A 15076-nucleotide genomic window follows, 5' to 3' on the forward strand; every position below is an offset into this window, starting at 1 on the left:
GATGTTACAATTCCAACTAGATGTCAAATCAATTTTTTTTAAACGGAGAACTACAAGAAGAAATATATGTAGAGCAACTAGAAGGATTTGTGAAGCAAGGTGAAGATAAAGTTTATCTTCTCAAAAAGGTCCTCTATGGCCTAACACAAGCGCCAAGGGTCTGCTATAGCAAGATAAATGATCACCTATTGAGCTTAGGCTTTGCAAAAAGTTTATCTGAGTCCACTCTTTATGTGAAAAATAAGGGAAATAACTTTTTCATAGTTTCTCTCTATGTTGATGATCTTTTAGTTACTGGAGATGATGCAAGGCTAGTTGAGGAGTTCAAGCAAGAAATGATGCAAGCTTTTGAAATGACTGATCTTGGTCTCATGACTTATTTTCTTGGAATTGAGATCAAACAAAGTCAAAACAAAGTGTTAATCTGTCAAAAGAAATATGCAAAAGAAATTTTGAAGAAGTTTCAAATGGAGGAATACAAATCTGTTAGCACACCAATGAATCAAAAAGAGAAGTTCAGCAAGGAAGATGCTGCTGATAAAATTGATGAAGGATATTATAAGAGCTTGATTGGATGTCTAATGTATCTCACTGTAACAAGGCCAGACATTCTATTTGTTGTAAATCTTTTGTCTCATATTATCCATTATGCAAGTGAAATGCTTTTAAAAGAAGCAAAGAGAATATTAAGGTATGTTAAGGGCACTGTTGATTATGGTGTCAAATTTGAGAAATGTCAAGAATTCAAGTTGTATGGATTCTCTAATAATGATTGGGCCGGATCCGTTGATGACATGAAGAGCACTTCAGGATAATGTTTCAGCCTAGGCTCATGAGTTTTCTCATGGTGCACAAAGAAGCATGAGATTGTAGCACAATCCACTGCTGAGGCTGAATTCATAGCAGCAACAACAGCGATAAATCAAGCTTTATGGTTGAAGAAGATTCTATGTGATTTATTTTTGCAGCAGAAGAATAAAATTGAAATTTTTGTTGACAACCAGGCAGCCATTGCTATTGCAAACAATCCCATGTGTCATGGGAAGACTAAACATTTCAACATCAAGCTCTATTTTTTGAGAGAGATGCAACAAAGTGGAGAAGTGAACTTAATTTTTTACAAGTTTGAAGATCAACTGGCTGACATGTTTACAAAGTCACTGCCTATCAACAAATTTGAACTCTTCAGGCAAAGAATTAGAGTTTGCAGTTCCTAAAGTAAGGAGGAGTGTCAAATTTCTTTAAATTACTTTTGTAACTGCATATTTTGTTTTTATTTATTTCGGTTATGAGTTAACCTAGTCAATAAGTAATTCCTACACTTGAAGAGCAAGTCACTTTTAATTTTCAGTTTTCCCTAACATTAATAAGTTATTAATTTCTGTTTTTCTATAGTATTGCTGCTCAGAACAATTTTATTCATTAAAAATTATTATATTTTCTTCACCTTGTATTGTTTCTCTTCTTCTTTGTTTATTATATTTTTCTGCTACAAAACCAACATGAAGCAATCATTGAGGAACTTTCAAACTTTTGTTGTGACATCTTTTAATGCAAAACAGATGCAACGAAAAAAGGATGCTAGATTGGGGAACAAGTGTTAGGATAATAGATGGGATTTCCCAAGGACTGCTTTATCTTCATCAATATTCCAGGTTTCGGATCATACATCGAGATTTAAAAGCTAGCAACATATTGTTAGACACCAACATGAATCCTAAAATATCAGATTTTGGAATGACAAGAATATTTGGTGAGAATGAACTTCAAGCAAATGCAAACCGAATAGTTGGAACATAGCAAGTCAAATAAAAGAACACTGCTAATGCTATATATTAGTAATCATATTGCTGCCATCAAGATTTCAGTCACATGATCAAACATCTACTTATTAATCTACCTTATAGTTTTCAGTGGATACATGTCCCCTGAATATGCCATGGAAGGTGTTTTCTCATTAAAATCAGACGTGTTTAGCTTTGGGTTCCTATTGTTTGATACTGTATGTGGCAAGAAGAATACTGGCTTTTATCAAACAAATTCCTTCAATCTTCTTGGATATGTAAGTTTCTAGATACCATTTATGTGTTCTATATTTGCAAGGTTTAGATGTAGTGTACAATATTTTAGAGCGATGTGAAAGTATGCTCCAAACATTCTAATTTTGAGGTTCTTTCTTGGTGAATCTTGAAGGCTTGGGATCTATGGACAAATTAAACAATTCAGGAATGGACCTGATTGATCCAGCACTTGATGATAGTGATACCACTAATCGTAGTAAGCATACAGTACCAAGATATGTGAACATAGGACTTCTCTGTGTTCAAGAAAGTCCAGCAGATAGACCAAGATATGTTAAAAAACTTATTTTACCAAGTCAAGTAGGATCACCATGGACATCAAAACTCTTCCTCTGAGTAGCTTACTTAACTGCCTACTCAGGACTCAAATTATATTAGGGACTAAAAGTTAATTTTACAAAAAGTTGAAGGACCAAATTTACAAAAATAATTAAAGAGTAAGATTGAAGAGCTGTCAAAGGGTAATAATTTAATGAAGCCAGAATTTGATTTCATTTTTACCCGCACAAAATTTCTCTCTCTTTTTGTTGTTTCAGTCCAGTCCTTTGCCTTCTTTTGATGCTTCAGTTTAATCGTCTATTTGTTTAATCTTTTCGAGTAATAGTGGACCATAGGGACTTCGGGAATTCTGTGGGAGAGCAGCTATAATCTCGGATAATAACGCAAATATAATGAACACCAGAATAAATACATTCATTGGAGTTGTCCAGAGAATGTTAGTCATGCTAATGTAACTGAAGTTCAGTTAGTTACAACTGAATTGAGCTTAGCACGTGATGCAGCTATTATAGGTAGGACCGGCCTCGTGCATTTCTCGAATTCTAACGATTTGCACTCGTAGCCACAATTTAAAAGATTGGTAACATATTATAAGAGCATATGAAATATCAATGTAATATTGGTTAATATTAGCTAGCCTAGTCAGCAAAGTTTGTTATTGTAAGTGCTGAAGTTTGTTTTGCTTGCTGTACACAGCCTCGGTCCTTATATACGTGTACTGTTGCTTTTGCAAATGGAGAGAGAATATGCAGTCATAATCGAATCACAGTTGTAACAGAATGCTCTCTTTTCTTCTTTGCTCTCTCTCCTAATGCATATGAACTGAGTCAACATGTTTTGTTAGATGCATCAAGAATAGTTGCCTTGCTCTTATCAGTAGAGAAAAATATTTAACAATTTTCTGCAACTGCATTTCTAAACAATCAATGTTTGACCAAATGTTATAATAAAATAAAGCAAACATCAAACGTAAAATCTTCTTCAAAATAATTCCATAATGGTTTTACAATAATAAAATAAGTCCATCTTTCTCCTAGCAAAGGACACTTGGTTTAACTGCTTCTGAAGTAAAGTCAAACACATCATTAACATAATTGTATAACAATGTTGGTTGGTTTGCACCATTTACAGCTGAAATCTCTCTAACATTTTCCTTGGTTGGTTCTTCTAATCAGACTTGTTAAAAATATATTCGGCTCAAAAGAAGAGCGTCAAAGTTTATAAAAATGTTTTGTTAAATCAGTGAGGTAAAATAAAATAAAATAACATTATGCAATTAAAATAAAAATTCATCCCCAATGTCACATGCTATCAGAGCATTGTGTTCCAATCTCTGGCACGAGCTTCTTTAAAGTCATCCACTCCACCTAGTCATCTGCTCCCACGAACATAAGGTTCGAAATCATCACAGGATTCAAACACAAATAGTATACATGGGGTGAGTTATCACATAAAAAACAAAACAAATAAACAAGATGTAATCAAAATAAATTATTGAAATATTTATAACATAACTCAACTTAATACCTACTTACTTCACCACTTTATCTTTAAAATTCATTTTTCAATCACTAATCACATTACACATGAATCACACACTCGAGTCAAGACGCAATAACACTCATCAATTTCATAATAAACAACTAGCAAGCGCTATGCAACAATTATGCTAAGACTCAAGTCTATATACAATGTGGTACCATGTTAGTGAAAAACCATCATAAGGCGCTTAGGAGTACATAACAAGACACATCATACAATGAGTATGTCAGGTCACTCTTACTAAGTAAAATCATAAGGTGACCGAAGAATCCGTTAGGGCTTCACCTTCCTGATTCAGGTCCAATCCCTAAAACAATTTTTGTAAGGGGCTCATGAATTATACAATACCCATAATCTCACACTCGTGTTTCAAACACGTTTAACACATTGTGCTACAATTTAACACTAGTTCCTAACTAGGAACCTACACTTTCTCTTTAACACTACGCATAAATTTTTTTCTCAATACACTGGTCGGATCATTGTATAATTCACAACTCACAACATAATTATTGTCACATCAAGTGTTAACCACACACTTATTCACAACTAAAACTCATGTTCACAACTTCATATCTCATTATATCACAATCAACCATCTTATGTTTACATGTATCTCACAATTTAACACATTCAACTTTACACTTATACTCAATCTCCATAGCAATATTATAATCTCAAGGTAATATATTATTCTACAATTCACCATATATACAATCTCAATCATAATTTCATAATCCTAATATAACTATTTATTACGCTAATCTTATTCAAAACACAAACAAATTATACAATATTATTTCTCAATCCACGGGGAGTAAAATCCCTCAAACAATTTCACATAATTATACAAGAAGAATTCCAAGACAATAAATATCCAAAAATAAACTCCAATTTGATCATTTAAGAACCACTACACATGCTCATTCTAACCCCAATTGTGATAAACTCGCGGGCTAACGTGTTACCTCTAAGCGGACTCACGTGTGTATTGTGACAACAATAACGACATCTCTAGCAATTTCTTGAGATTCCTCAAGTTTTCTTCTGAAGCCTCTATTCTACTGTCTATGTGCGATGAGGATTTCCCCTTCGAAAGACGTTATTTTTCAAATATCAACGGTGAAGATGTGCGTAAATGAATTGTGAACAACATAACAAAATTTCATAATAATCCAACGATTAACGAGTCCGTAGTGTTGGGTTTCTACGGAAAAAAAAAACTACGATGCAAAGGATATTTCTCTCAGCTCCAATGTGTTTTCGTATTTTTCAACAGTGAAAATGTTCGAAAATGAGTTCCCAACCCGGTGCTCAAATTTTACGATGGCCCAAAGTGAATAATTCCAAGATCATCGTTTTTGCAGGGAAAGAGAGAGTTTTGAGAGGAGAAGAAGGAAAAAAAGTATAAGAGTTGGGGTACGAAGTATCTTAACTGACATATATTTATATAGGTAGATACTCACGATCTGTTATTTAGTTTATTTTTTTATTATTTTATAAACAAATACTCTATTTTATTTCCTATCAAATAAATACATAAAATATCATTTTATTTTCCTTCAAATTATTATTTTAATAGTTATTTCTTCTTATTTATAAAAACCTCATCATTTTTTTTTAAACTCTATTTATTTATAAACAACAATCTTTTTAAATTAATTTTTTAAAAAATGAAATGTTACAAATAGATCATATAATGTGTTAGATTATGGAAATCAATCTTGTGGACTAAAATGGCATTAATTTTCACCCTGTCATTCTTGACCACATTTATTTGCCTGTGTTTTGCGTGAATGCAGCTACCTACAAAGAATATCTGTGGATGGAGCAATCGTTGGGAACCTCAGACACCATTCTTTCTCGCAGTGGGAACTTTGAACCGGGTTTTTTCTCCAGAATTAGAGAAAAAAAACACCAAGGACTATGTAGGCATATGGAATAAAACATTCCGAAAGATAAGATTGCGTGGGTTGCTAACTATGCAGTCCAAACATCTTCAGCAGTTCTTACTATTCAACCAGATGGAAATCTTGTGATAATAGAGTACCAATGATCCGTGAACATCATTTTGAACAATTTTAGTACCCATGCCAGGCTCTCGGATTCTTGATACTTCATACTGCTGAACACCTCAAACCAAGCAATATTGTGGCAGAATCTTGACAATCCTACGGATACCCTCTTACCAGGAATGAACCTAGGATAAGATTTTGTCTCAGGTTACACTTGGTCATTGAGATCGTGGACAAGTGCAGATGACCCTGCCCTAGGAGCTTTTTCTCTCAGGTATGATTCTAATGAAACGATTGACCTTGTTATTAGCAGAAGTGGTGTGGAAGTGTACTATAGCTATGTCTCTTGTCCAGTTGTTAATGACTCTAGGCTCGTACTAGAAGTATCTGGGGAGCTCAACTTGGAGTACTGGTCAGAGGAAGAAAAGCATTGGATTTCTATCAAGTCATCATAGTGTACATGTGCAACCAACAATTCGTGTGGAGTTGTTTCCTTTTCTAACCTAACCTAACCCTCAAGACCCTTGTCACATTCTCTATGGTTTGAAGCCACTGGATGCTGATTCTTGGAGGAAAGGCAACAAATCTGCTGGCTGTGTCAGGAAAAAAGAGTTATCGTCCTGCAGTTATAGTGTTGAATCCAATGATGGATTCAAGCAACTCTATAATGTGCAATTACCACCAACTTTGAACCGATACCGCAAGATAAAGATCATACAACAAGAGACTGTGAAAGTACTTGTTCTACAAATTGTCCTTGTGTTGCTTATGCTTATTATTTGAACGGTGATTGCCACTTGTGGCTTGGTTCAGTGCTGAATCTAAAGAACATCTCAACATATGTGAACAATTTGGATAATACCAATCCAATTTTTTACCTCAGACTTGCTGCCTCAGCCCTCAGAATTGGTTACTGCTGGTAAGTTGAAGAAGCTTTTTTTTTCATCATGTAGATATCTTTCATTTGGTTTTGATATCGAGAATAGAATAATTAATACCGGAATAAATGCAATCAATAGAGTTGTAAAGAGATTTGTTAGTTATGTCGTGAAATTATGTTAACCGTAACTGAGAGTTGTTTCTGTCAATCACCAATTGGTATAGAAAAATATGTACGATGGATCATAAAACTTCCAATAAAAAATATTGATCCATTCTATTTAGCCCATTAAACTTTAATTTTATATGTGGATGGTTAGGTTGGATATACATTTGGATGATTTGGGTAGCTAATGGATAAATGGGCTTAGTTTCTACCTTCACTTAAATGTTTGTACTGAACTTTGCTTAGCATGTGATGCAGCTATTATAAGTTAAATCTTTTGCACTCCTGAAGGAGCAGCAGTTAGAATCATGAGTTGTCCTCCAATCAACTGTAATTTCTCTCTCTCTTTTCCCTCTAGTCTGTTTTTTTCATGTCGGAGCTTCGATACATTTACAAGTCAATACATGTGTTTCAAAAGTGATAATTCTTTTCTGCAAGATTCAAACACAACAAATGCAAAAGAACCAGCAAATGATTTTCGTTACCATGAAAACTGGCTGAGGAATCCACTTCTAATTGTTATACTTGTCACACTGATCTCACTTCTAACGTTGGGCCTATTTGGGACTAGAAAGCAAAGGAGAAAAGGTAAGAAGGAAATAAGTTTTCGCAGTTGCTTATGAGTATTTTAACTTGTTAACTAATTCTCCTCACTTTAATTGTAAGGGAAGATCTGCTACATTTTGATGTAAGATTCAGCATGAAAGTCAAAGATTCTGAGCTTAAAGAAGCACAAAGGGGTGCAAAAGTTAGAAAGAAGTCAAATTACCATTATTCAGTTTTGTGAGTGTTGCAGCAACAACTAATAATTTTTCTGATGCAAATAAACTTGGTGAGGGTGGCTTTGGGCCGGTTTACAAGGCATATCATAGATTTTACAATGTCAATCACATGTTGTCATATATTATAAGTTGAAAGTCAGATTATGACTTCTGATTGATTCACAGTATAAAAATTTTATGATGACATTGCATAGAAATCACTAACTAGTATACTTTATTCTGTTTTCATTTAACTTACCAACAAGTTTTCCTTTTCCACTGCCTGCATGTAAAGAGGCTATCGCAAAGATCTGGTCAAGGATGAAAAGATGCTAAGTTATGAATTTATGCCTAATAAAAGCTTGGATCTTTTTCTTTTTGGTTTGTATTTTCCAGTTTCAGAACTCTCCTATATATGCTCCCTTCTATTAAATTCAAACTTTGGTTGTGATATCTTTTAATGCAAAACGGATGCAACAAAAAGAAGGATGCTAGATTGGGGAACACGAGTTAGGATAATTGATGGGATTGCACAAGGAATCCTTTTGTTTCATCGATATTTCATGTTCAGGATCATTCACCGAGATTTAAAACCTAGCAAGATATTGTTAGACACCAACACGAATCCTAAAATATCAGATTTTGGAATGGAATATTTGGTGAGAATGAACTTCAAGCAAACACAAACCGAATACTTGGAACATAGTAAGTCAAATAAAAGAATACTGCTGTTGCTACCAGTAATCATATAGTTGCATTCACTAATGTCATTCACATGATCAACCAACCACTAATTAATCTACCTTGTGGTTTTAAGTGGATACATGTCCCCTGAATATGCTATGGAATGTGTTTTCTCAATAAAATCGGACGTGTTTAGCTTTGGGGTCCTTTTGTTGGAGATAGTAAGTGGCAAGAAGAATACGGGCTCTTATGAAACAAATTCATTTAATCTTCTTGGATATGTAAGTTTCTAGATTCCACTCATTTGTTTTAATTATTTTTAATTTATAAATTTTAATAATTTGAAGAAAAAAAATAATTCTTGACTATTAATACAAAAAATAATTTTAATATAGTTAACTAAATAAAATAAGTTTTTATTACCTTTTCTATGAATAATTTTACGTAAATAATTAGAGTAAAAATATTTTATATATTAAAATAAATTTTACAAAAAAATATTCAATATATAAACTATTTAAAATAAAAACATATAAAATGATACAAAATAAAAATTAAAAAAATTATATATTAAATATTTTTTAATTTATAAATTTTGATATCTTAAAGAAAAAAATTTAATAACTCTTGTCTAGTGATTGATAAAAATATTATTAATATGATTAATTAAACAAAATAATTGTCTTAGTAATGTATTGTTTTGTCGATGAATAAAAAATAATGCGCTCAATTCTCATTTAGACACTTTTTATTTTTTTCCACTTTATTTAATTTTTTTAATCAAAATCGTATTATTTACTTTTTTTATCAATTATATTTTAGTTATCTTTTAATTCTTAAATAATTTACCCATGCATTTATTTGTGAAGTGGAAAGAAAAAGAGATAAAATAAGAAATTTTATAACTATTTTATCATATTCAAGAAACTTTATTGTATTTTTTTATTAAAGCATAAAAACCTTAAAAAACATATGAAAAGGAATCGAGTTAATATAAATATAACTATCATCAATAATAACACTATACTAGTGGTAATTGATATTAAAAATTTTAAAAACTTATAAATGATTTTTATGTGTATTATTATTTAAGTCACAAGTAAGAAATTATGGAATTAAGATAATATTATAAAAGTTATTTAAAATATCATTATAAACAAGTTGATTAATAATCATAAATCATAAATATAGATTAATATTATATATAATCTTCAATCAAATGTAAAATGAATAAAAATAACAGTAACAGTGAATACAAATAATACTGATTAACATAAAAACAAACAATACTAAAGTAATATATACTATAATCTTAAGAAAAAATATTAATATAATATTAAGATAATACTCTAAGGTAAAATGTAAGAAAGTAACATTGGTATTAAATGAAGTCATGCTATATTTTAATATATTAATTTGTAAGTTGTCATGCATTAAAAAGTAAAAAAAGACCGAAAACCATGAATTTGGAAACACTAAAAGCATAGCAGCTACTCAAATCGGAAATTGCATCATCCTCTGATAAACATTACTCAAACCAAAAAAAGGAAAAAACAATGTTCTTAACCAACAAACAAAACTACACAAGCATCCAATCCACTTTTCAAATGACAGAAGAAATGATGATTCTACAGGCTAAGATTTTCAAATTCATTTTGCAACAACTTGATTGTCTTTTCCTGGGAGGAGGTTGCATCATCTTTTCTCCCTTCTGCTGAGATTATTCCTTTCTTTCTTTTTCCTTCATTTTCTTCAATTTCCTCAAATTTGCGCTTCCTAGCCAATGGATTTGATGGCTCTTCTTTATCCTCTTTATATACCCAGCGATATCCGTATTTCTTCACCTCAGCATATGACTCACTCCAGCCCATCCCTTTATCACATTTCAAAACCAACCTGCCAAGATATTTGAGCTTGAGAGAGAATTGTCTACTGAATTGTGTTCGACTAACAAAGAATAGCCACATGTGATCTGATTTGTCTAAAACAAGTTCTAGATCTAGATCTCCATAAAAATCCACTGGAATATCACCAAAAGAATGCCATGGTGGGCAATCTGAATCTGAAAAACCCATCGCTGAGAGTGTTTCATGAGGTACCACGAACATTAAACAAAACGCAACGCCAATCCAATTATCGTCATGCATAACAGGAGATGCGTCTAAGCTTACACAATTTCCCTCATGCTGATTATTGAACCACCTTGGTATTTCACTTCCAGTGGTAACACTTTGAATCCTCCGGTTAAAAGGAAGTTTGAATTGCACCTGGTACAGCAGAGACATCTATATATATGTTATTTCCTGATTCCAACACACACACAAAAAAGAGAGAGAGAGAAAGAGATGGGAGGAACAAAGGAGGAACATGCAAACCTGAGAAATTAGTATCATCCATGAAAGAGCCATGTCAGTGCAGCGATCCCTATCAACTAATTCTGGGCAGTTAAAAATGTATAATCCTATTTTTTCATTCTTGAAATAAGATGGAATCATTAGCCTAAAACAATCGAATGCATCAGTTGGCAAGTCAATCCGTGAAGGGAGCTCAGGCAAAGATTTCAACTTCTTGCAATGTTGTAACTTTAAACTGAACAGTTTGGAAAGCTTCTTGAGGTTGGGCAGTGTAACAAAATTGTTACCACTTAAATCTAGCTTTTCTAAGCAACATATAATTCCAATAGCATCAGGAATTTGAACTAAATTACAGAAACTTAGATCAAGTTCACACATACATGGAAAAATTGGCGAGGAAGGCATTAAGCACCCAACTGATTTTTTATGTTGTCTGGAGTAGGAAGATGTTGATTGGAAATGAATAGGAGCTCCATCTATATCAATCTTCTTCAAATGCTCTGCATCCCTTAGTTCATATAATAACTGGATGTTGTACAGTTTTGAACAGCCAGAGAGATTCAGACATTCAAGAGAATTGAGGCCTAGTATGCTATTGGGTAAGCTTACTAGATTTTTGCAGTTTTTCAAATCCAATCTTCTGAGCTTTTTTAGAAGACCGATGGATGAATCAATGTGTCTGAGTTTTTGACATCCTTCGAGTACTAGGATTTGAAGAATTAGGTCCTCTCCAAACCGTGGCAAATTGATAAGACATTTGCTATCTTTCAAATCCAGATAAGAAAGCCTTCGTGAAAGAACAATGGACAGACCAATCTCTTTGAGTTGAATACATCCTTGGAGATTAAGCGTCTCAAGATATAGGGAATCTCCAATATATGGCATTTTAATTAGATTTTTGGAGTGAGAGAGATCCAAATGCCTCAAATTGGGTAGAGGCTACAATGCAAGCCAATAGTAAGAAACAGAGTTAATAATGACATTTGGGCTTTCTTTTGTTTCTTTAATTAAATGGAGAAAAAAGAAATAACATAAGAAAGTTTGTCTTTTTATTTGTTTATTTGAATTAATGTAAATAATATAGAAAAATAATAATGATAATCAACACTACCTTTCTGCCTTTCCAAAGTTTTTTGCTGTTGCTATGACGCAAGATCAACTCAACAAGTTTGTCTGGCTCAAAACTGGGTGGCAAACACTTAAAAGGATAGAAAATCCATTTAAGATACCCTAATTCATTGGAAAGATTAACAAGCATTCCAGAAAATTTCCTTTTTGAATCAGGAATAGAACTTTCAAGTTGAAGTAACTTAAGGTGACTCATTGTTGATAGACCATCAACCCCCATTGTTGTCCCATGATGGTGATTCATTTGAACTACAATGGCCTCGACATTTTCTGCTGGCTTAAACATTGCAAAGGAGGAAGAAAATGTTAGATCTTTAGAAGAATTTACAAATTCTAGAAGAATAACAGCCTAGGATTGTTTATTGAAAAAAATACTTTACCATATTGTCTGACATAACTTTGTAGAAATCTTTAAAATCCCACAACCTACTCCACTTTCTTGGCTTCGTAGGTGATTTTTCTCTTACAATACACTTGCCTAAATCGCATAACAAGTCATGCATGTGAATTTTAAATGTCGCGGTTATAAATGATTTATCAATGAGAACTTGTAGGCCATATTCTGGATTAAATCCACGAAAATCTAGAACTTCTTTCACACCTTCCACATATCTACCATTGAAGAAACAAGCAATATCAAGAAATATTTCCTTGTGTGTATCCTCTAATTGATCAAAACTTATTCGCAACACATTCATAATATTTTTACTTTTATTTACTCTTAGAGAAGCCAATGCACTTCTCCAATGAGAAACATCCTTATCAAACAAAGATGAGCCCAATACTTCAATTGCTAAGGGATGACCTTGACAATGTAATAGTGCATCACCAGTCATCTTTTCAAAATCACTCACAATATAATTACTTTTGAATGCTTTTCTACAAAACAATCGAGCAGCATCTTCATCATTCAATGGCTTCACTTGGTAAATAACATCTACTCCATGTGCTTTCAATATTTGTTTATCTCTAGAAATTATAATGACTATGCTTCCTCTACCTAGACATTTACGTAACAGGTCAACTCTACCTCCTGTAAACATATCAAGTTGTTTATCTTGATCTACATTGTCAAGAACTATAAGTGCCTTTGCATTGGATAGCCTCTTCCATGCCAGAAGTGTTCCATCAGATACATTGCAAATCTCTAGATTTCTTTCGTTTAGAGATTGTGAAAGTAACTGTTTTTGTACACCTAATGTACCATAACCTTGATAAAGTTTACTTACATCATCAATATAACAAAGAGAATTAAATTGATGAGAGATTCTTTCATATAAAGCTCGACCAAGAGTTGACTTTCCTATTCCACCCATCCCAGTAATTCCAACAACTCGAACATCATTAGCTGGTCCCAGACATATTAGCTTTGATAATTTAGCAAAATGAGATTCCATCCCAACTAGATTATCATATGGAAGAGTTGAAAATTTGGAACCCAAGATATTTTTTATCTGCTGGACAATTTCTTCAATCACTGCATGTTGTTGCCTAAAAGTTTAAAGAAAACAAAGAATGGCAAATCATCACCTAAGGGAACCAAAACCGAGCGTACATGCATAGAAGAAGACAATAACATATATAGTACTTTTTACATTATTTTAAAATATTATTTGTATCAAACATGTAAAATAAAATGTTGCCCAATCTCTCTAATTATCTCCAGTTTGAAGGTTGTAATAAGTAATACATTCAAGATAACAACATTAGTAAGAAATGATAAAAATATATTGTATATGCACGTAAGAAATCAATAGAAGATTACTTACTTATATCTGATATCCCAACCAGAGAGATTGGCTACTCGTTCCAGAACTTCTCTCCATGTGTTAATTTCCTTCTCTTGGAACCTGAAACTTTGTTGGTGTTGGGCAAAGGCTTTCTGATAGTCTCCACTCTGTTTTCGCACTTGTGATGGATCAACATCATAAAAAATAGGCAGAAGATGTCTGGGTGATGTTTGAATGCAATTCCAGATATGTGCTAGTTCACGCAGGCACCAAGTTGAGGAAGCATAGCCCTTGGAAAAGACAACAAGGAAAACATGAGACCCTTCAATGGCTCGTATTAGCTCTGGTGCTATGGATTCGCCTTTCCTGATATCTTTATCATCTTTGAAGGCCTCGATGCCTTCTTTTTTCAGAGCTTGAAGAAGAAAACCGGTGAAGCTGTTGCGTGTGTCTTCACCGCGGAAGCTCACAAACACGTCATACTCAAACGAAGAAGAAGAGGTGCATTGGATGACGTCATTAGAAGTAAAAGCCATTTCAATTGCAAAGCTGTGAAGGAAGAACAAGTGTTTGTGGATACAAATAATGAATCAACAAATATAATATATGCGAGGGGTTGTTTTGTGATGAAAAGAAAATTGTAGGAAAGTGGTTTTGGGTCAGTGTGGGAAGAGGATCTGATGGAGTGTTGGGAAAATAAAGTTATATGGGGAAACCGTGTTATGTGATTGATTAGGCCTTTTGTAACTTTATCTAATTGATCACACTTTAACTTTATCAGATTAATTATTCATACTTATGACTATCAAAACTATAAAACATAAAAAATTAGCCTAAAGATATTTTGCTAGATTATAAGAGGTTCTTTACAGCTAGAAGGTAATCATCGAGGTACACGGTAACCTGCAAAAAGAAAATGCAGAAGATTTTCACACAAATCTTAACTATTCAGTGTGAAACTTCAAAGCCATGGGACCGATTGATTTATTTGAATATTTCTTTGTAATTTCCACTATACCAAACAGTACGAATTGTTTGGATTTTAAAAGGAAACACCCTCCCATCCTCCCTTTACCATGCATGAGAATAGATAAAGAATGGTTTAAAAATAAATGTCGTCCTCGTTTTCATTTTGGTCCATTTTTCAAAGAGCTAAGCTCACAAAATAAAAATATTTAAACCAATATAACAAGACAGCTTGTGTACAATTATAGAACTATTTTTTTTATATATTTTAATGTCCTTTTCTTTTCCTTGTATTCTTTTTGTTGACTCCTCGCAAGTATAAAAACATGCAATATTATTTTTCTAATTGTTACCTAAATTTAGTTTGTTTGTTCTTATGGCATGAAATATTGAAATGTGCTATAGGAATGCTCTTAAAAGGATTATAAAAAAAATTAAGAGAAAGATTATTAAGATTATTAATATCTTCATAATTAAGTATATTTAGTTAT

General features: G+C 32.8%; 1 protein-coding gene and 1 pseudogene across 2 annotated transcripts; one reads left to right on the plus strand and one right to left on the minus strand.

Annotated features, from left to right (window-relative positions):
• The first annotated feature begins 5703 nt into the window (after window positions 1–5703).
• Window positions 5704–8700, plus strand: LOC114416250 (annotated as a pseudogene).
• Window positions 8701–9808: 1108 nt separating this feature from the next.
• Window positions 9809–14311, minus strand: LOC114416945 (TMV resistance protein N-like). 2 transcript variants are annotated; one of them, XM_028381993.1, is made up of 5 exons: window positions 13659–14311; window positions 12270–13380; window positions 11873–12166; window positions 10783–11700; window positions 9809–10692 (listed from the first exon to the last, which is right to left on the minus strand). In XM_028381993.1, the coding sequence occupies exons 1-5, from the start codon at window positions 14153–14155 to the stop codon at window positions 10036–10038; spliced, it is 3477 nt and encodes a 1158-aa protein (XP_028237794.1). In that variant the 5' UTR covers window positions 14156–14311; the 3' UTR covers window positions 9809–10035. The 2 variants fall into 2 exon arrangements, with proteins under 2 accessions (XP_028237794.1, XP_028237795.1); XM_028381994.1 differs by having other exon boundaries at window positions 9916–10674; window positions 13659–14310.
• Between the last annotated feature and the right edge of the window lie 765 nt (window positions 14312–15076).

Source organism: Glycine soja, chromosome 6 (assembly GCF_004193775.1).
Source record: "Glycine soja cultivar W05 chromosome 6, ASM419377v2, whole genome shotgun sequence".
NCBI lineage: Eukaryota > Viridiplantae > Streptophyta > Magnoliopsida > Fabales > Fabaceae > Glycine > Glycine soja.